We start from the raw sequence: 13,214 nt of genomic DNA, 5'->3' as shown, positions 1-13,214 counted from the left end.
GGATCTACATAAATTTGTAACACCTCAACAACTCGACCTCACCAAGGTCTTTAATTGAAGTGCTGATTGTGTTAAAGGTGTTTCTAGTGAGCTATGTAGTTCTTGTTCAATGTCCTTACTGAGTATTACCTGCTTTTCTAACCTCTAAGACAAGCTGATATTAGGAAATCTGCAGTGTTGAGGAAGCAGCACCTGTGTTCCTACCAGACAACAAAATGCTCTTGAAGTTAATACAAAATACGTATCTGCTCTGTACTGTAGTGGTGAGTTTCTCCCTTATTTGAATTTAAAATTATTTTAGTAACTTGGACCTTTTGCTCAACTGTAATGTGCTTGTGGCATTTTGGTATTACGTGTTTTGTGTGGGTAGTGACCTGTCTGGTAGTGAAGTATCCAGAGCCTGTGCTGGGCCCTCTGAGAAGTTCTTGGTTCCTGGGACACGTGCGTGCAGCTGAGGGGAAGCTGCCTGGTTCCACTGAATTTCCCTTCAGAAAGAAGAGCAGCATGGAGTCACTTACTAGGTAGGAAAGGGAATGATCCAAGTAGAAAGGTTGCTGCTGCCTGACACTCTTTCTGGCTATAGGTGTGAGGGGTGAAGTTGCTTAGTTGGCTGTTTTGGTGGAGAGAAAGACCAGTTCTGAACCTCTTCAGCAGAGCTACTGTAGCAGCTCTGCACAGCTCTTGATGTCCTCTAAAATTAACTCTCAGATCAATGAAAATGTTTTCCCTGCTATTTAACTCTGATGAAAAATCAACAGCATCTCTTTTGTTCCTGCGAAACACTTGAAGCTCTCATGGTATAAACATGCAAGAGATGAAAAGCGGTGCATGCATCAAAAATGGGAATTATGGTTGTACTCTGGTAAAGGAAGTATGCATGGTCTTAAACTCTGTGCGTGGGGGGAGACCTGGTTACGAGTATACATACAACAATATATAAAATACTTAGTGTGATTGGCCGTGGTTGTGCTTTGGAATCTGCATTTAGCCTGCTAAAGGGATGAGCATCTCCTGGGAGCAGTCAGTCTTACTGCTATTATGCACCTTAGTGTGTCATCTTGCAGGACACAGCCATGGACTCAGCAGTGCAGTATTAGATAATTAGGCTTGGGAGGTGAATCCGTTCTTCCTTGCTGACTCCAAGCCACGCAGCTATTTACGGGTATCATGAACAGGAAAGTGAACGGCTTGCTTGGCTACTCAGCTATGATGATCCCACTTTCTCTGCAACCTGCCAGAGCAAGCCTGCTCTAGAGACAAAGCATTGCTCTGGGAACATACTTTGGGAAGTTATTTCCCACAGTGTTTGCAAAAAGGCAGAGAAAGTGCCTGTGAAGTAAGCAGCTGTGAAACAAATGGACTGGATTGTTGATTTTCGTCTTTTCTCTGCAGCTTAACAAAAGCAAAGTGGATGGAGTAAAAAAATAAACCACAGCCTTTCTGGAAGAGCAGCGTAAAGTACAAGGGAGGTTCCCCTGCCTGATTTTTCATATCTTTTTTCTGTAGTACTCATCTGCTAGAATTTGGTCATCTCAAAAATGGCTGTTTTCCTTTGCCTGAAACTTCACCATAAAATAACAATGACTCAGCCATTATTGGAGTATATCCTAGTATTAGGATAATCCATTGCTTGCTGGTAGCATTAGCATAACTATTTTGTTCCAGAAAATACACCCTTCTGCTCTCCAGAGCTGGGATAGAAATAGGCACTTTCCTACCTCCTTTCTAACCTGTGCTTTGTCATTTAGGAATAGACATTGCCTGACGAAGACTACTTTTTGTGCATCAGAATCAGAGTCTAGACAAATTTGGAGTCAATCCTGAAACATCACACCAGGGATTAACCAGGTATTAACACAGTATGTGTATTTAGGAGAGAAAGTAGAGTTCCAGCCATGTTCTGAAGGGCAAGGATAGGAACACTTACACTTTGTACAGCTACTGGTATAGTGGCATATCCATTTTATGTACAAATGACCAAGCTCAATTAGATTTTTATTTTTGGCTTTCCCCTAACAACTATTCTTCTCACCATTCAAACTGCTGTGTCTTGTTAAAAAATTCACACTTTTCCCGAGGGTATGAGCTGACTGTCTTCAGCAGACGTTTAGCTGGATGTTTTAATTCTTGATCGGAATAAACCTGGTTAGCTGACCTGCAAAGTACTGAGAGTAAAAACCCCGGCCTCCTCCCAGTCCTGAGCACCTTTATTAAGTGCCACTGCTTCCTTATTTTGCAGTGCTTTAATTAGACTCTGGTATGATATATTCATAGCTGCTGAGAGCTGCCGTGATGATCACAAGCTGTTTTGTAAACAGGCTGACCCAGTTGCTGTATATATCCTATAGGGAACGCAGCTATTGCCAGAACCTCTTAGTATTGAAAGTCCTGCAGACAGGCAGAAGTTCCCTTCCATGTGGCCACACTTCATAATGATGGAAGGTAAAAAACCCACAGTCTTGCTTTCTGCCAAAGGTACCGGTGTATTAAAATATATGTGCTCCGCTCAGAAAAGTGACAACTTGAAAAAAGTTTCCCCTAATGTGGAAAGAGTTTTTTCTACTTGTTAAAACAACATTCCGAGTTTACAGAGGTCATATGAAATGCACCTGAGTTACTCTTTGGTTTTAGACAAATGCTTTGTCTTACTTGCCTTTGTTTCCCCAAGAGTAAAATTAGAATAATGATCACTTAGTGAATAGCGTCATGAATTTAAGCTGCTTCCAGGGTGGGAATTTACCCCAGGAGAACCTTGTGTAAAGAGCAGCTTAATCTGGCTGTGGTTCTGTGTATTTCAGAGCTTTATTTCAGAGGGATGATTGTATGCAACAATGATGAAATTTTTAATACATAAGATAAGCTGCGATGTGTTAGTGGTTTTGCTGTTCTGCTTTACATGTTAGAGACTTCAATTGCTGAAAAAAATTATGATTTGGTCAGATTGTAAAAATTAAAAAAAAGGTGACATATTTCTTAAACTGTAAATATTTTTGAAATGCTAAAGTGTCTGTACATGTTCCTCTACCACTTTGAGTTTGAAGTCCATTTTAGGGTAATTTTAAAAAACAGCAATCAACCAAGTCTCTGTGTTTTGGAAAAGCTTCACAAATCTGCAAGGCAGCTTTGATGAGGGAATGACTGTGTTTTGTATGGGTTTTTTCCTTTCTTTTGAAGCAGAAAGGATAGTATGCAAAGAAAACAAATGTAATCTGTAAATGATTGTGGCACTTTTTGTACAATCCCTTGGGAGTAGATCCTGGAAACAAAATCCTTCAGGGGAGTTTTCTGTTTGTTATCTTGATATTGAGATGTGTGAGAGCAGAAACTTTTCCTGTTTAACCTCTTCTAGGTGCAGCATCATTTTTCTGAACTGTCCAAACCACAATGGAAAACTCAAAATCTTCTAATAATAATTTTTTTTAAAAAAGGATTTATGAGGCATGGAAGTGTAAGCAAAAATGAAAACAATACCCTCATCATAAATCCTAGAAGTAAAACTTAAATTATATGTGGGCCATCCATTTAGGATGAATCTTTTTGTGCCTGCACAGCTGGGGGAGCACAAAAAAAAAGCATTTTTGCCTTTCCATTCAACATCTTTCTCCTTTCTTTTCCTTGTCGTTTTTCTCGAGTGTAATAATAGTAATGTCTTGACTACAGAGAGGAAAGAACAGACAGGAAAACATCTGAAAGGATTTGCTTGTGAAGTCTCAGTCACAGCAGAGCACAGCTATAATGTGTTCCAAACAGGGAGGAGCATGACTGATATTAGAGGGACATCACCACCACACTGGCTGAGAAATTATTTAGGGTTGCCTAAGGCGATAAGTATGAAATCAACAGGATAACAACTGTGACATCGCAGTGTCTTTATACGTGTTGTGCTGAATTGTTCTGGGTGGAATACTGGGGGAAATTCCACAAAGTCAAATATTTATAAAAAATTCGAAGATTCCCAAGAAGTGGGTTTGGCTTATGTTGTCTGAGTCAGGCAGAGCTAGGCTGAGCCAAATGTTATAAGAAGTAGTGCTGGGACCACTTCTCTCCTGGAAGAGGAGGAGGCAGACTGGATGACCTAATACATTTTCTCATATCATAGCTAGGTCTGCGAAAACAAATCTCACCAAGAGCTAAAAAAGGATTTTTATATCCATTAGGTTTTCTGTCTATGCTTGAAAGTACTTCACTTCATCCCAGGGTCTCCTAAAGCTGTTTGTGAATATTTCATAGAGTTCAGAGGGTCTCTCCCACTTCAGTTGTTGTTTCTGTGGGTCTGATGTTTGCTTCATGGGCTGCTTCAGTAAATAGGCTTTTAATGGTATTAGGAGCAGAAACCACCTGAGGTCCAGAAAGTCTAAAAGCCATCCTACTGCCACACACAGTGGTGTGTTACTGCAAATATATAATTGTAAATGCATCCCATTCCTCAATTTCCACTACAGTCTTACCTGAATAAAAGTGAATGGCATCACTTGACCCCCCCACCTTTCAAAAGCAGATGTCTAAAATGTGATTCCAGAGTCCTACATCTCCAGAAGTGGTCCAGAAGCTGTGTGAATGCTGAATATCTCCAGCTGGTATCAGTGGGATTTACCTCTGCATAACAGGTAGTTAAATCCTATGCCAGCATACAGAGTCCCTTTTAGCCTTTGACAGCGGTCTCTTCAGGGCAGGGCTGATGAAACAGCATCTCTCCAGAGACTCTGTCATGTCTGTGCATGCAGGAGCTGTTCCCCAGTGATATTCAGTGTTGATCAGAATAATGTAAGTCTGTCTGGGTGCCATGCGTTGGTTTCTGCAGAGAGCTTCAGGTGGCTTAAGGAGTGCCTCATCCTCTGAGAGAGTGGAGCAGCACAGCTAGGGTGGGCTGTGCTGGCCCCTGGGTGATGCTGCCTTATTTACAACCAGCAACCACTCTGGACAAGGTGTGACTGTTCCAATTTCTCCTGCAAAGGAGCCTGTGTGTGTGACAGGCAGCATCATGCTGCTGCTCAGAATATTTCTGGAGAAGCAACAGGCAATGTCAGGTGATCTGGAAGGTGTGAGGGTATTGCATTCAGTAGTGAACTGGCTAGTTAGCTGAAAATGTTATTGTATTTTTTTTAATTATTTCTAAGATGTCAGAATTTATGCAGTTGTGGTTTTGTGTGTTTTTTTTATTTAAGCAAATGAGGTATGACTTACATTTCAGCTGATGTCACTTAGTGCTGTGTTTAGTTTGTAGGCACAGGAACATTTAAGTGGAGGCTCCAACCTCGAGTGGTCTCAGCTGGCTTGTCCCAGCTGGCACATTTATATAGGATAGAAACCCCTGAGTAAGGCAGTGCAGATGCCACCCAGCCAGACAATATTTCTGGAGTGGATGGGAGATGATTGGAACACAGGCTGCGTGTGAGGCAGCACGTGGTGTTGTTTGCCTGTTTGTCCTGGGTCTGTTTGGTGCAACAGATGTGCAGCTAAGTGTTGCTCACAAGCTCTGAACTTCACAAGCATTTCTTTAATAAACAGCACAAACCAGAAAGTAAAAATTAGGCTACAGAATCAGAGTTGTTACTGGCAACTGGAAAGTAATGCTGCAGCCTCTTTATTTTTCTGCTTTTGCACTTACTCGTTCTGCTTGTATGCTGTGATGTTTGCCAAAATATTGCTCTGCTGCCTGACACCAATACAGCCAACAGTGTGTTATGTCTCTGTATTTTCAGACTCAAGTTGTTTGATAGCATCTTCAAGTTTATTAATAAACATTATTGCCCTCTGAGGACAGATAGTAGGGTACTGACTAGGCATGCAAACCACTTAAAAATAAGATAAAACGAAGATCTGAGCTGGAGTCATGTAGAATTCCCCCAGAGGGGGGTAACAGAAATTGTGTTCATTTACCAAAATGAATGTATCTTCTGCAGAGAGAGGTCTCATTATATCAAAAAGGAATACCCACATCCAAGGGCCTTCAGCATATCTGCAAGCTGCAAGCAATCCACAGCATCAGAAACATTGAGAAGCCGTTGACCACTGCACCAGAAATCTTGCCTTTGGCCAAGTGCATACTCCCAGGTATGATGAGAACATAGCAACAGGGCTGGGAGACTGTCCCAATTCCTACTTGCTTGGCAGGCAGCTTGCCTTTATGGGAGAGACTAAATGTCCGTGAGGCTTGTGTTGTCTCGGTGGTAGTGGGGGTTAAAAGACAAAGATGGATGATGAACTGCGACGCTGACTCTGTCATTGAAAAGCACTTATGTTTAAATACATAAGACGTGCCTATGCATATTACAATATAAGAATTCATTTTAAAAGGTTACCCATACTACTTGACCTATCATTGAAGAACAGTAACTCTCAAAAATCCAGCTATGTGGGGTATTGCCCTGAAAAACCATGATAGGTCACCATGTTCTCTCTCTTCCACGTCAAAGCTGCAGATTCTGTATTTGATTCCTATTATTGATTTAGCTTTTTTGGACTCTTAAAGTTTCCTTACTCCAGGGCAATACCAACCCTAATGGACTTTTTCTGCTCAGAGAAGAGGCTAGAAACTGCAAGGTGCAGTTACTATCTACACTTTTATTAGATCAGAGATGTAGATAGTCACCAACATGTCTGTAAAGTGCTGGAGAATCAAATTACAGCAGGTATTCAGGCCAGGAGACGCTCACCTAGCCTGGATATTCTGAAGAAAAATCTCAAGACTGAAACATAATTGAACAGTCATTTTCTGAACAGCAAAATGATTGAGGTGGTATCCTTTCCTGCCCTTTCTTGGAACACACTCAATCACATTAGGGGGGTTTTTTAATGCTTGAATGGAATGGTTTTGAGTTATAAAATGTGATTATTCACGCTGGAATAATAATGTGAGGAATCTAAAACTATTTAGTCCTTAAAGCTGATCAGCTTATCAGTATCCAACACAAAGGACTCAGAAATCAGATATCTGAACAAGCTGAATGTGTTAAAGCAATGACCAGGGATGCTACAGGAACAGATAGGTCTTGACTAATCTTCTCAAACATGAGATTTGGTCCTGGTTTTAGTTAAGTATGTCAGGCAGGAAAACCAGTGTTTCTTAATCCTTTGTTTCCCTATTTTCATCTGCTTCTCATTTCCTAGGAGAGCTGCACCTTCTTCTCCAGCGTCTACTTCTACTGCATTCTCTCTCCATCTAATCTTTTACCCCAACTTTCCCCTCCTTTTCCACTGGCTGCTGCTTCTCTTTAGTAGTGGTTTTGGGGCTCATGCACTCTCCTGATGGTCCCTTGTGCCACATCTGTTGGTATTTATGTACAGCTGCAAGCTCAAATCATCACAATATTACCTAATTTCTCACAGTATTTATGAATTTTTCAGGTCTGGCAGAGTCACAGGTCGGTAAATGTCCTGAACTAGTTCTCAGGAAGTTCCAAAGGAAACAATACATATGATCTGCACAGAAACAGTTTAAAAAAGAAAATAGCAGCCTTGTTTTCTCTATTACCTCACATTGCATCAATCAGACAGCAAGCAATTCTTAGAAATATAAAAATATGTATAGTACATCTTAAACTGAGTGAGATGTAGGGGATAAAGAGAGGGGAAAAAATATGGGTTATTTCCTCACAAAATATCTTCAGCATTCTTTTCCTGGAGAGGGAAGTAATTTTCTTAAGTGTGTATTATTCTGACTACTAATCAGAAAATGGTTGAACTCTGGACAACAGCCTAATATTTGTTCTGCTTCACGTTTTCTGTCTAATATAACAGGGAACATGACCAGTGTCATTTCAAGCTGTGTTTTCACAAATCATGCAGACCTGTATATCCTCTGTTAAGACTGAGAATTTAACCCAGCACTTTCAAACATGCATGGGCCAAGCACAAATGCCACCATGTATGGGACAAATAACTGTCTTTTCAGTGCGTGAAAAGGCTAAGCAGTTATTTGAAACTCGGGTAAATTTTAAGGGCACTTCAGATATCCAATGTGTATCAAGTTTTCACACCACTTTAAAAAATCATACCAATTATCATATCAATATGCAAATTTTGTAAGTCTTTGATTAAGAAAATGGAAGGCTAGGATTTTTTGAGATACTGTCTTCTATCGAAAGAATGTAGTAAATGAGACCAATTAGATGAGATTTCATCTAATATCTCTTTTGGACATTCATATTTTGGAGTATCTCACTATTTCTGGGCGGGGGAAGAGATAAAGATCACAAAAGATGTGTCCAAATGCTCACAGTGAGGTAGTCCTATAATTTTTTTACTGGTTCATTAAAACATTGTTCTCTGAAAGTGCAAGCGTTGATTAGATCAGGCAAGAGTTCTAGTGGTGGGCAGTCTAGCTGAAGAGTCTTTATGGTTTAACAGCTGGACCTGTTTTCTGATCCGAGTTAAAATTAACAAATTCCGAGGAGGATCAAACCCCAATGCATTAACCAAGAGTTTGATGGGAGGTGGCAGGCTTTACATTTACAAGTATGCACTACACTACCTGCTGCACTACCAGATAAACTGGCTGTGCTGCATTGTAGGAGTCAACCAGCCAGCAGCCCACAGATTTGATAGCAGAAACCTGCCTTTCACATCTAGGCTGTAAGTTTGATTTTGACCTATGTTGGTAATGAAAGCTGGTCTCTGTGAAAGATGTTGATGCTGTCAGTTATCAGTAGATAGGATTTCATACTGCCAAGAAAGTTCCGGTTATCAATGATTTATGTTTCATCATGATGGATTAGGCAGGGAGCCAAATGGCCACCATGTGAAGCAATAGGGAATTCCATTTATTACTAGGTGTGGATTCCCTTAATCAAAAGCAAAGGATAGCATAAATAGTAGATTTTCTGTCTCCTTCCACCACAACAATATTTTAAAATAGTTCTTTAGGTGTTTCTTTTTTTATCTCATGGATTGCAGGTGGTAATTCTGCTGTGTTTCTAGTTCTCAGAATTATGGTTTAAAATTGCAGCTCTTCAGTGGTACATCGAATGTAATAAGAAAGTCTAGTATTTTATGTGAATGAAAATATTCTGAAAAAAAATCAGAAGCTCAGAAGGAAGGCACCCAAGAGTACTAAAAGCATTGGGAAAGGTATTACAAGTTAAAAGATTGCTAGTCTACTAATTCCACTGCTAGGGCTATGCCCTGGACATAAATTGCTTGGGGAATAAAACAAAGGCTATGACTACATTCTGTGCCTTGAGACTAAATTATCCCTTGGTATAAATTTCGTGGAAATGAATGGACCCGCTCTGTCAGTTAACCTATATTACTCTGCTGGCCTTTCCACAACAGGCTGTGTGCCTGGAGAGCCATCTCCTATTACCTCTGTTGTCTTTTCCTTCAGAGATCAGAGAGATTTGTCCCAGTGTTTAGTCCTCAGCATGGGTGTTATTTTCCAGGGCCTGCGTGCATTTTTCACTGCCATCACACATTCCCATCACATAACAGGAATTGCTGATAATTATCCCTTTCATTAATGTGGCTATTAGAGAGAAATTTCTAAACTTGGCAAACTGCTTAGTCTATGTACTTGTGCAGCCTTTTTGTTGACTGCACTGCAGGCCACCAGTCACAGGAAAACCCCTCCTCTCTTAGGAAAGTGTAGCCTGTTAGAAGATCCATCAAAATCCATTGAAATGTTAACTAATATTAACCAGATTATTTTGCTTATTTCTGTGTTCGGGTGGTGGTTAATACTGCATAGCTCTCTACAGGAGAGACCCTCAGTTAAATTCATGCCCAAAGTTACTTTCCCCAATAACGTCAGAGTCTGGTAATTCCGACTCCATCGTATTTTTCCTGTGTCTGCACAGTAAATTGAAGTTGTGTTTATTTACCAGTTGCAGTACTGCCGGTATTGAACTGAACTTGAAAGACTTTTCCACGCCGATGGCCCCAGCATGAAAGGTGAAATATAAATCTCAAATCTATCACCAGGATTATTATGTTAAGAGGCTGTGTGTTTACACATTCACAGCTGAAGCGAAACAAAGATAAGGATGTTTGCACTTGCGTATTTCAACTTAGTATATTGTAATTGGCCACAATAAAATGCATCAGGTTGTGTTACAACAGCCTTTGTGCTCTCTGAAGTCCCGCTGCTGTTCTGGTATACAGTGGCTTTTCTTTGCAATGCATTAAAATACTGCTACCATTTCGGTGTCTGTAACAACGACCTTTTCAGCAGGACGGCAGCTGAAACCCCCTGGTTTAGCGAACGCCTTGCGTGTGTGTAAGCAGCATTTCAGTGGGTGTGGCACACAAGGACACGACACGGGTCCAGGTTTTACTTTACCTGGGAGCCCAGTGGCACTTTGGGGAAAGATGGTCCCAGGCACGGGGTACAAGGCGGGAGCATCTTTGGGGGCAGCAGTAAGGGCCGAGTCCAGCTCGCTCTCGCTCCTGAGCTGGAGGGAGCGGCACTTCCCGAAGCGCCGCTTCGGTCCCTCTGTCACTCGCACCAGGGGGCGGGAGGCCACGGCAGGTCCCGCTGTGTGAGCCCACCCGTTATCCCTGGCAAGCCGGGCTGTCGGGAGAATTGCTGCACGTCCCGTCATCAGGGAAGACGAGATGCACACTCGGCCACAGGGATCTGCTCCCAGACCTCCAGACTGGACAAAGCCAGCCGGAGAACGGGAGAGAGTTATTAGGAGGGGTCCTGATTCCTGCTGAGCCAGACCCGACCTTTCCCTCGCTTGGAGCGCCCTTTGTGAACAGAGCGCCAGCTCGGGCAGCCCACGGCCCGCTGCTGTCAATGGGAAAAATATGGATGTTTTATCGATCCTGGCAATCGATTATTTCAGTTCTAACCCGAGTTACAGCCAGCAGGTTAACGCCTGCTTTTTGGGAGTGCGGCTCGCGTTTGCCAGGATTCTCCCTAGAGCCGCCGCGCCGCTGTTCGCCGAGGGATGCCCGGCATCCCACTCCTTCCTCGGTTTAATCCCGTGGGCACCGCTCTCCCGCATTTGTCCGGGGTTTCCCCGCTGCCGCTGAGGCCGCGGCTGGGGAGGACGCGCAGTCCCCCCTGCAATGGTCCCAACCCTTTTCCCCGGCGCTCCCGATTCCCGCTCCCGGGCACCGGACCGCACCGGCGGGGGCCGCCAGGGGGCGCTGCGGGGCCGGGGGGCGGGGCCTCGGCGGGGGCGGGGCGCGCGCCCACGTCCGAGCTCCCGGGGCGGCCGCGCTGTGACGTCACGGTGCTTTCCCGGTGACGTCAGGCGGGCCGGCGCGCGGCGGTGCCGCGTGTGACGTCACGGTGCCGGGCCGTGACGCGGCGGCGCTGGGAGCGGGCCGGGGCCGCGCGCGCCGCCCGCCCCTCGCGCTACGGGTCGCGGCTGGGGCCGCCCCGGCGGGGACGCGGCCGCCCCCGGCCCCGCCCTCGGCCCGGCGCTCCGGCCCAAGATGGCGGCGCTGAGCAGCGGCGGCAGCGCCGAGGGGGCCTCGCTCTTCAACGGGGACATGGAGCCCGAGCCGCCCGCGCTGGGCTCCGGATACGCGGGGGGCGGCGGCGGCGACCCGGCCATCCCGGAGGAGGTGAGGCCGTTGCACGGCGGCGGCTGCAGCCCCCGCCCGCGGGGCACGGGGCCCGGGCCCAGCCGTGCCGTGCCGTGCCGTGCCGTGCCGTGCCGTGCCGGGGGCGGCCCGAGCCGGCGGGGGCAGGAGCAGGAGCGGGGCCGCGCTGGGCAGGGCGCGGGGAGCCCCGGCCCGGTGCCCCCGCGGGGGTTGCGGCCGGCGGGGCTTTGGTGCGGGGGCTTGGCCATCGGTTCACCCCGGTGGGTTGGAAACACGGGGAATGCATTTCGAGCCCCCCAAGGTTGGGTTCGGTTCCCTCTGTGGACGCGCCCCGGCTTTGCACAAGGGGTCTGAAGAAATGTTGGCGGCTGTGGGGGCACGGAGGATGTCGGGCCTCTGGTTTGTGCCTTTCTTACATACTTCCTGTGTTTTTGGGGCTTATTACTTAACTTCCCAATCCCACGGAGGGCGAGCGGCACTACCTGTTTTGCCGGGGCTGCAGCGTGAGTTGCGAACGCTCCTGAGATGTTTTTTCGGCAGGGGGAAGGAACACGCTGCGCCCTCACAACGCGAGGCGCTTTGCAAACCCAGGCACTGTAGGCATCCGAGCCAGCCGTGCACCGGCTCTGCTCTGCTCTGGGGGGAAATACAGGCGCCAGGAGCTCTGCCGGCTTGTCCTGAACTCGCTGGGGATTATTTCAGCTCAGCTTTCGCCGGTGTGTCTGTGCAAGCCGCACAGGACCTCTCACCTGTGAGCAGTCCTGTGGCCCTGTGAGGGACCAAGCCCACCTGGTGACCTCTTCTTTCTGCCTCTAGCAGGGAAAATGAGCTGGCTTTGATCAGCAGCTCTCAGAGGCGTGCAGTTTGATTCCCAGCTCACCAAAGACAAGTTTTTTTAATCCGTTTTATTTATTAATAGCATAGTGGATTATAGTGGAGTTAATGAGTGGAGAAGTTTGACAACTACTAGAGCTCGTGCTGGGGCGATGGTCAGAAGGGAGAAATGGGGAAGGATTCTGCCCCTGTGGATGTTCAGGAGAAGTGAGATTGATTCCCTCATTCTAAGGAGGTACTTGCTGAGGGCAGGCAAAACTGAGCAGGGCACCCTCTATTTTACACCCACCCAGCAGGGTGATTAAATGCCTTGAGTAATGCGAGTCCAGTCCCAACTTCCCTGAGTAAGGAGAAACTCTCAACTGGTTGAGAAACTGAAATACCTGAAGAGTGGGGTTTAACAAACACCTTCAGCAGCAAAGTGAGGTTAAGAAGCTTCTCGTTGACTTCTCTTGCCCGGTTTGTGCTGGTGCAGCTGTGCACGAAATTTAATTTCTCAGTTATTTTCTGCCATAAAAACCAAATCTCTATGGAGTTACTCCAATAACTAGTTTATATTGTGGCCCTTGGAACAATAGCATCAATACAGCTGAGCTGGTTAGATAAACTGCAAAATAAGAGAGAAGAGAGGGAAAAGCAGTGGCAGGAGGCAGGAATTTTTTTAAAAATCAATTTTCATACCAAGGGGGGAGGTGTTTGTTAAACTGCTGTAAGTCACTTAAACTTGAAAAATGTTTTAGCCTGTGTCAGTAATTAGGTTTGATTCCAAATGGTAAATTACACAGTGTGGCTGCTTTTGCCCCCATCCTGAATACCTTTCCTATGTGAGGGAGAGGGAACACCTGCCAACCAGAAAGGTTGGGACTTTGCCAGTATGGGTGCAAGTA

The 13,214-nt window shown here is 45.3% G+C and overlaps 1 protein-coding gene across 2 annotated transcripts in view; it reads left to right on the top strand.

Moving 5' to 3' along the window:
• The first annotated feature begins 11,351 nt into the window (after positions 1-11,351).
• Positions 11,352-13,214, top strand: part of BRAF (B-Raf proto-oncogene, serine/threonine kinase) — an 86,362-nt gene continuing 84,499 nt past the window's right edge. For both annotated transcript variants that reach the window (XM_050325475.1, XM_050325476.1), the window contains exon 1: positions 11,352-11,514. In XM_050325475.1, coding sequence (XP_050181432.1) covers positions 11,383-11,514 — 132 coding nt within the window. In that variant the 5' untranslated portion in view covers positions 11,352-11,382. The remainder of the gene's footprint in view (positions 11,515-13,214) is intronic.

Source organism: Myiozetetes cayanensis, unplaced genomic scaffold (assembly GCF_022539395.1).
Source record: "Myiozetetes cayanensis isolate MyiCay16 unplaced genomic scaffold, myiCay2020 scf3, whole genome shotgun sequence".
Classification (NCBI taxonomy): domain Eukaryota; kingdom Metazoa; phylum Chordata; class Aves; order Passeriformes; family Tyrannidae; genus Myiozetetes; species Myiozetetes cayanensis.
Note: the sequence above shows the minus strand (reverse complement) of the source record. Positions and strands in the feature narration are given on the sequence as shown.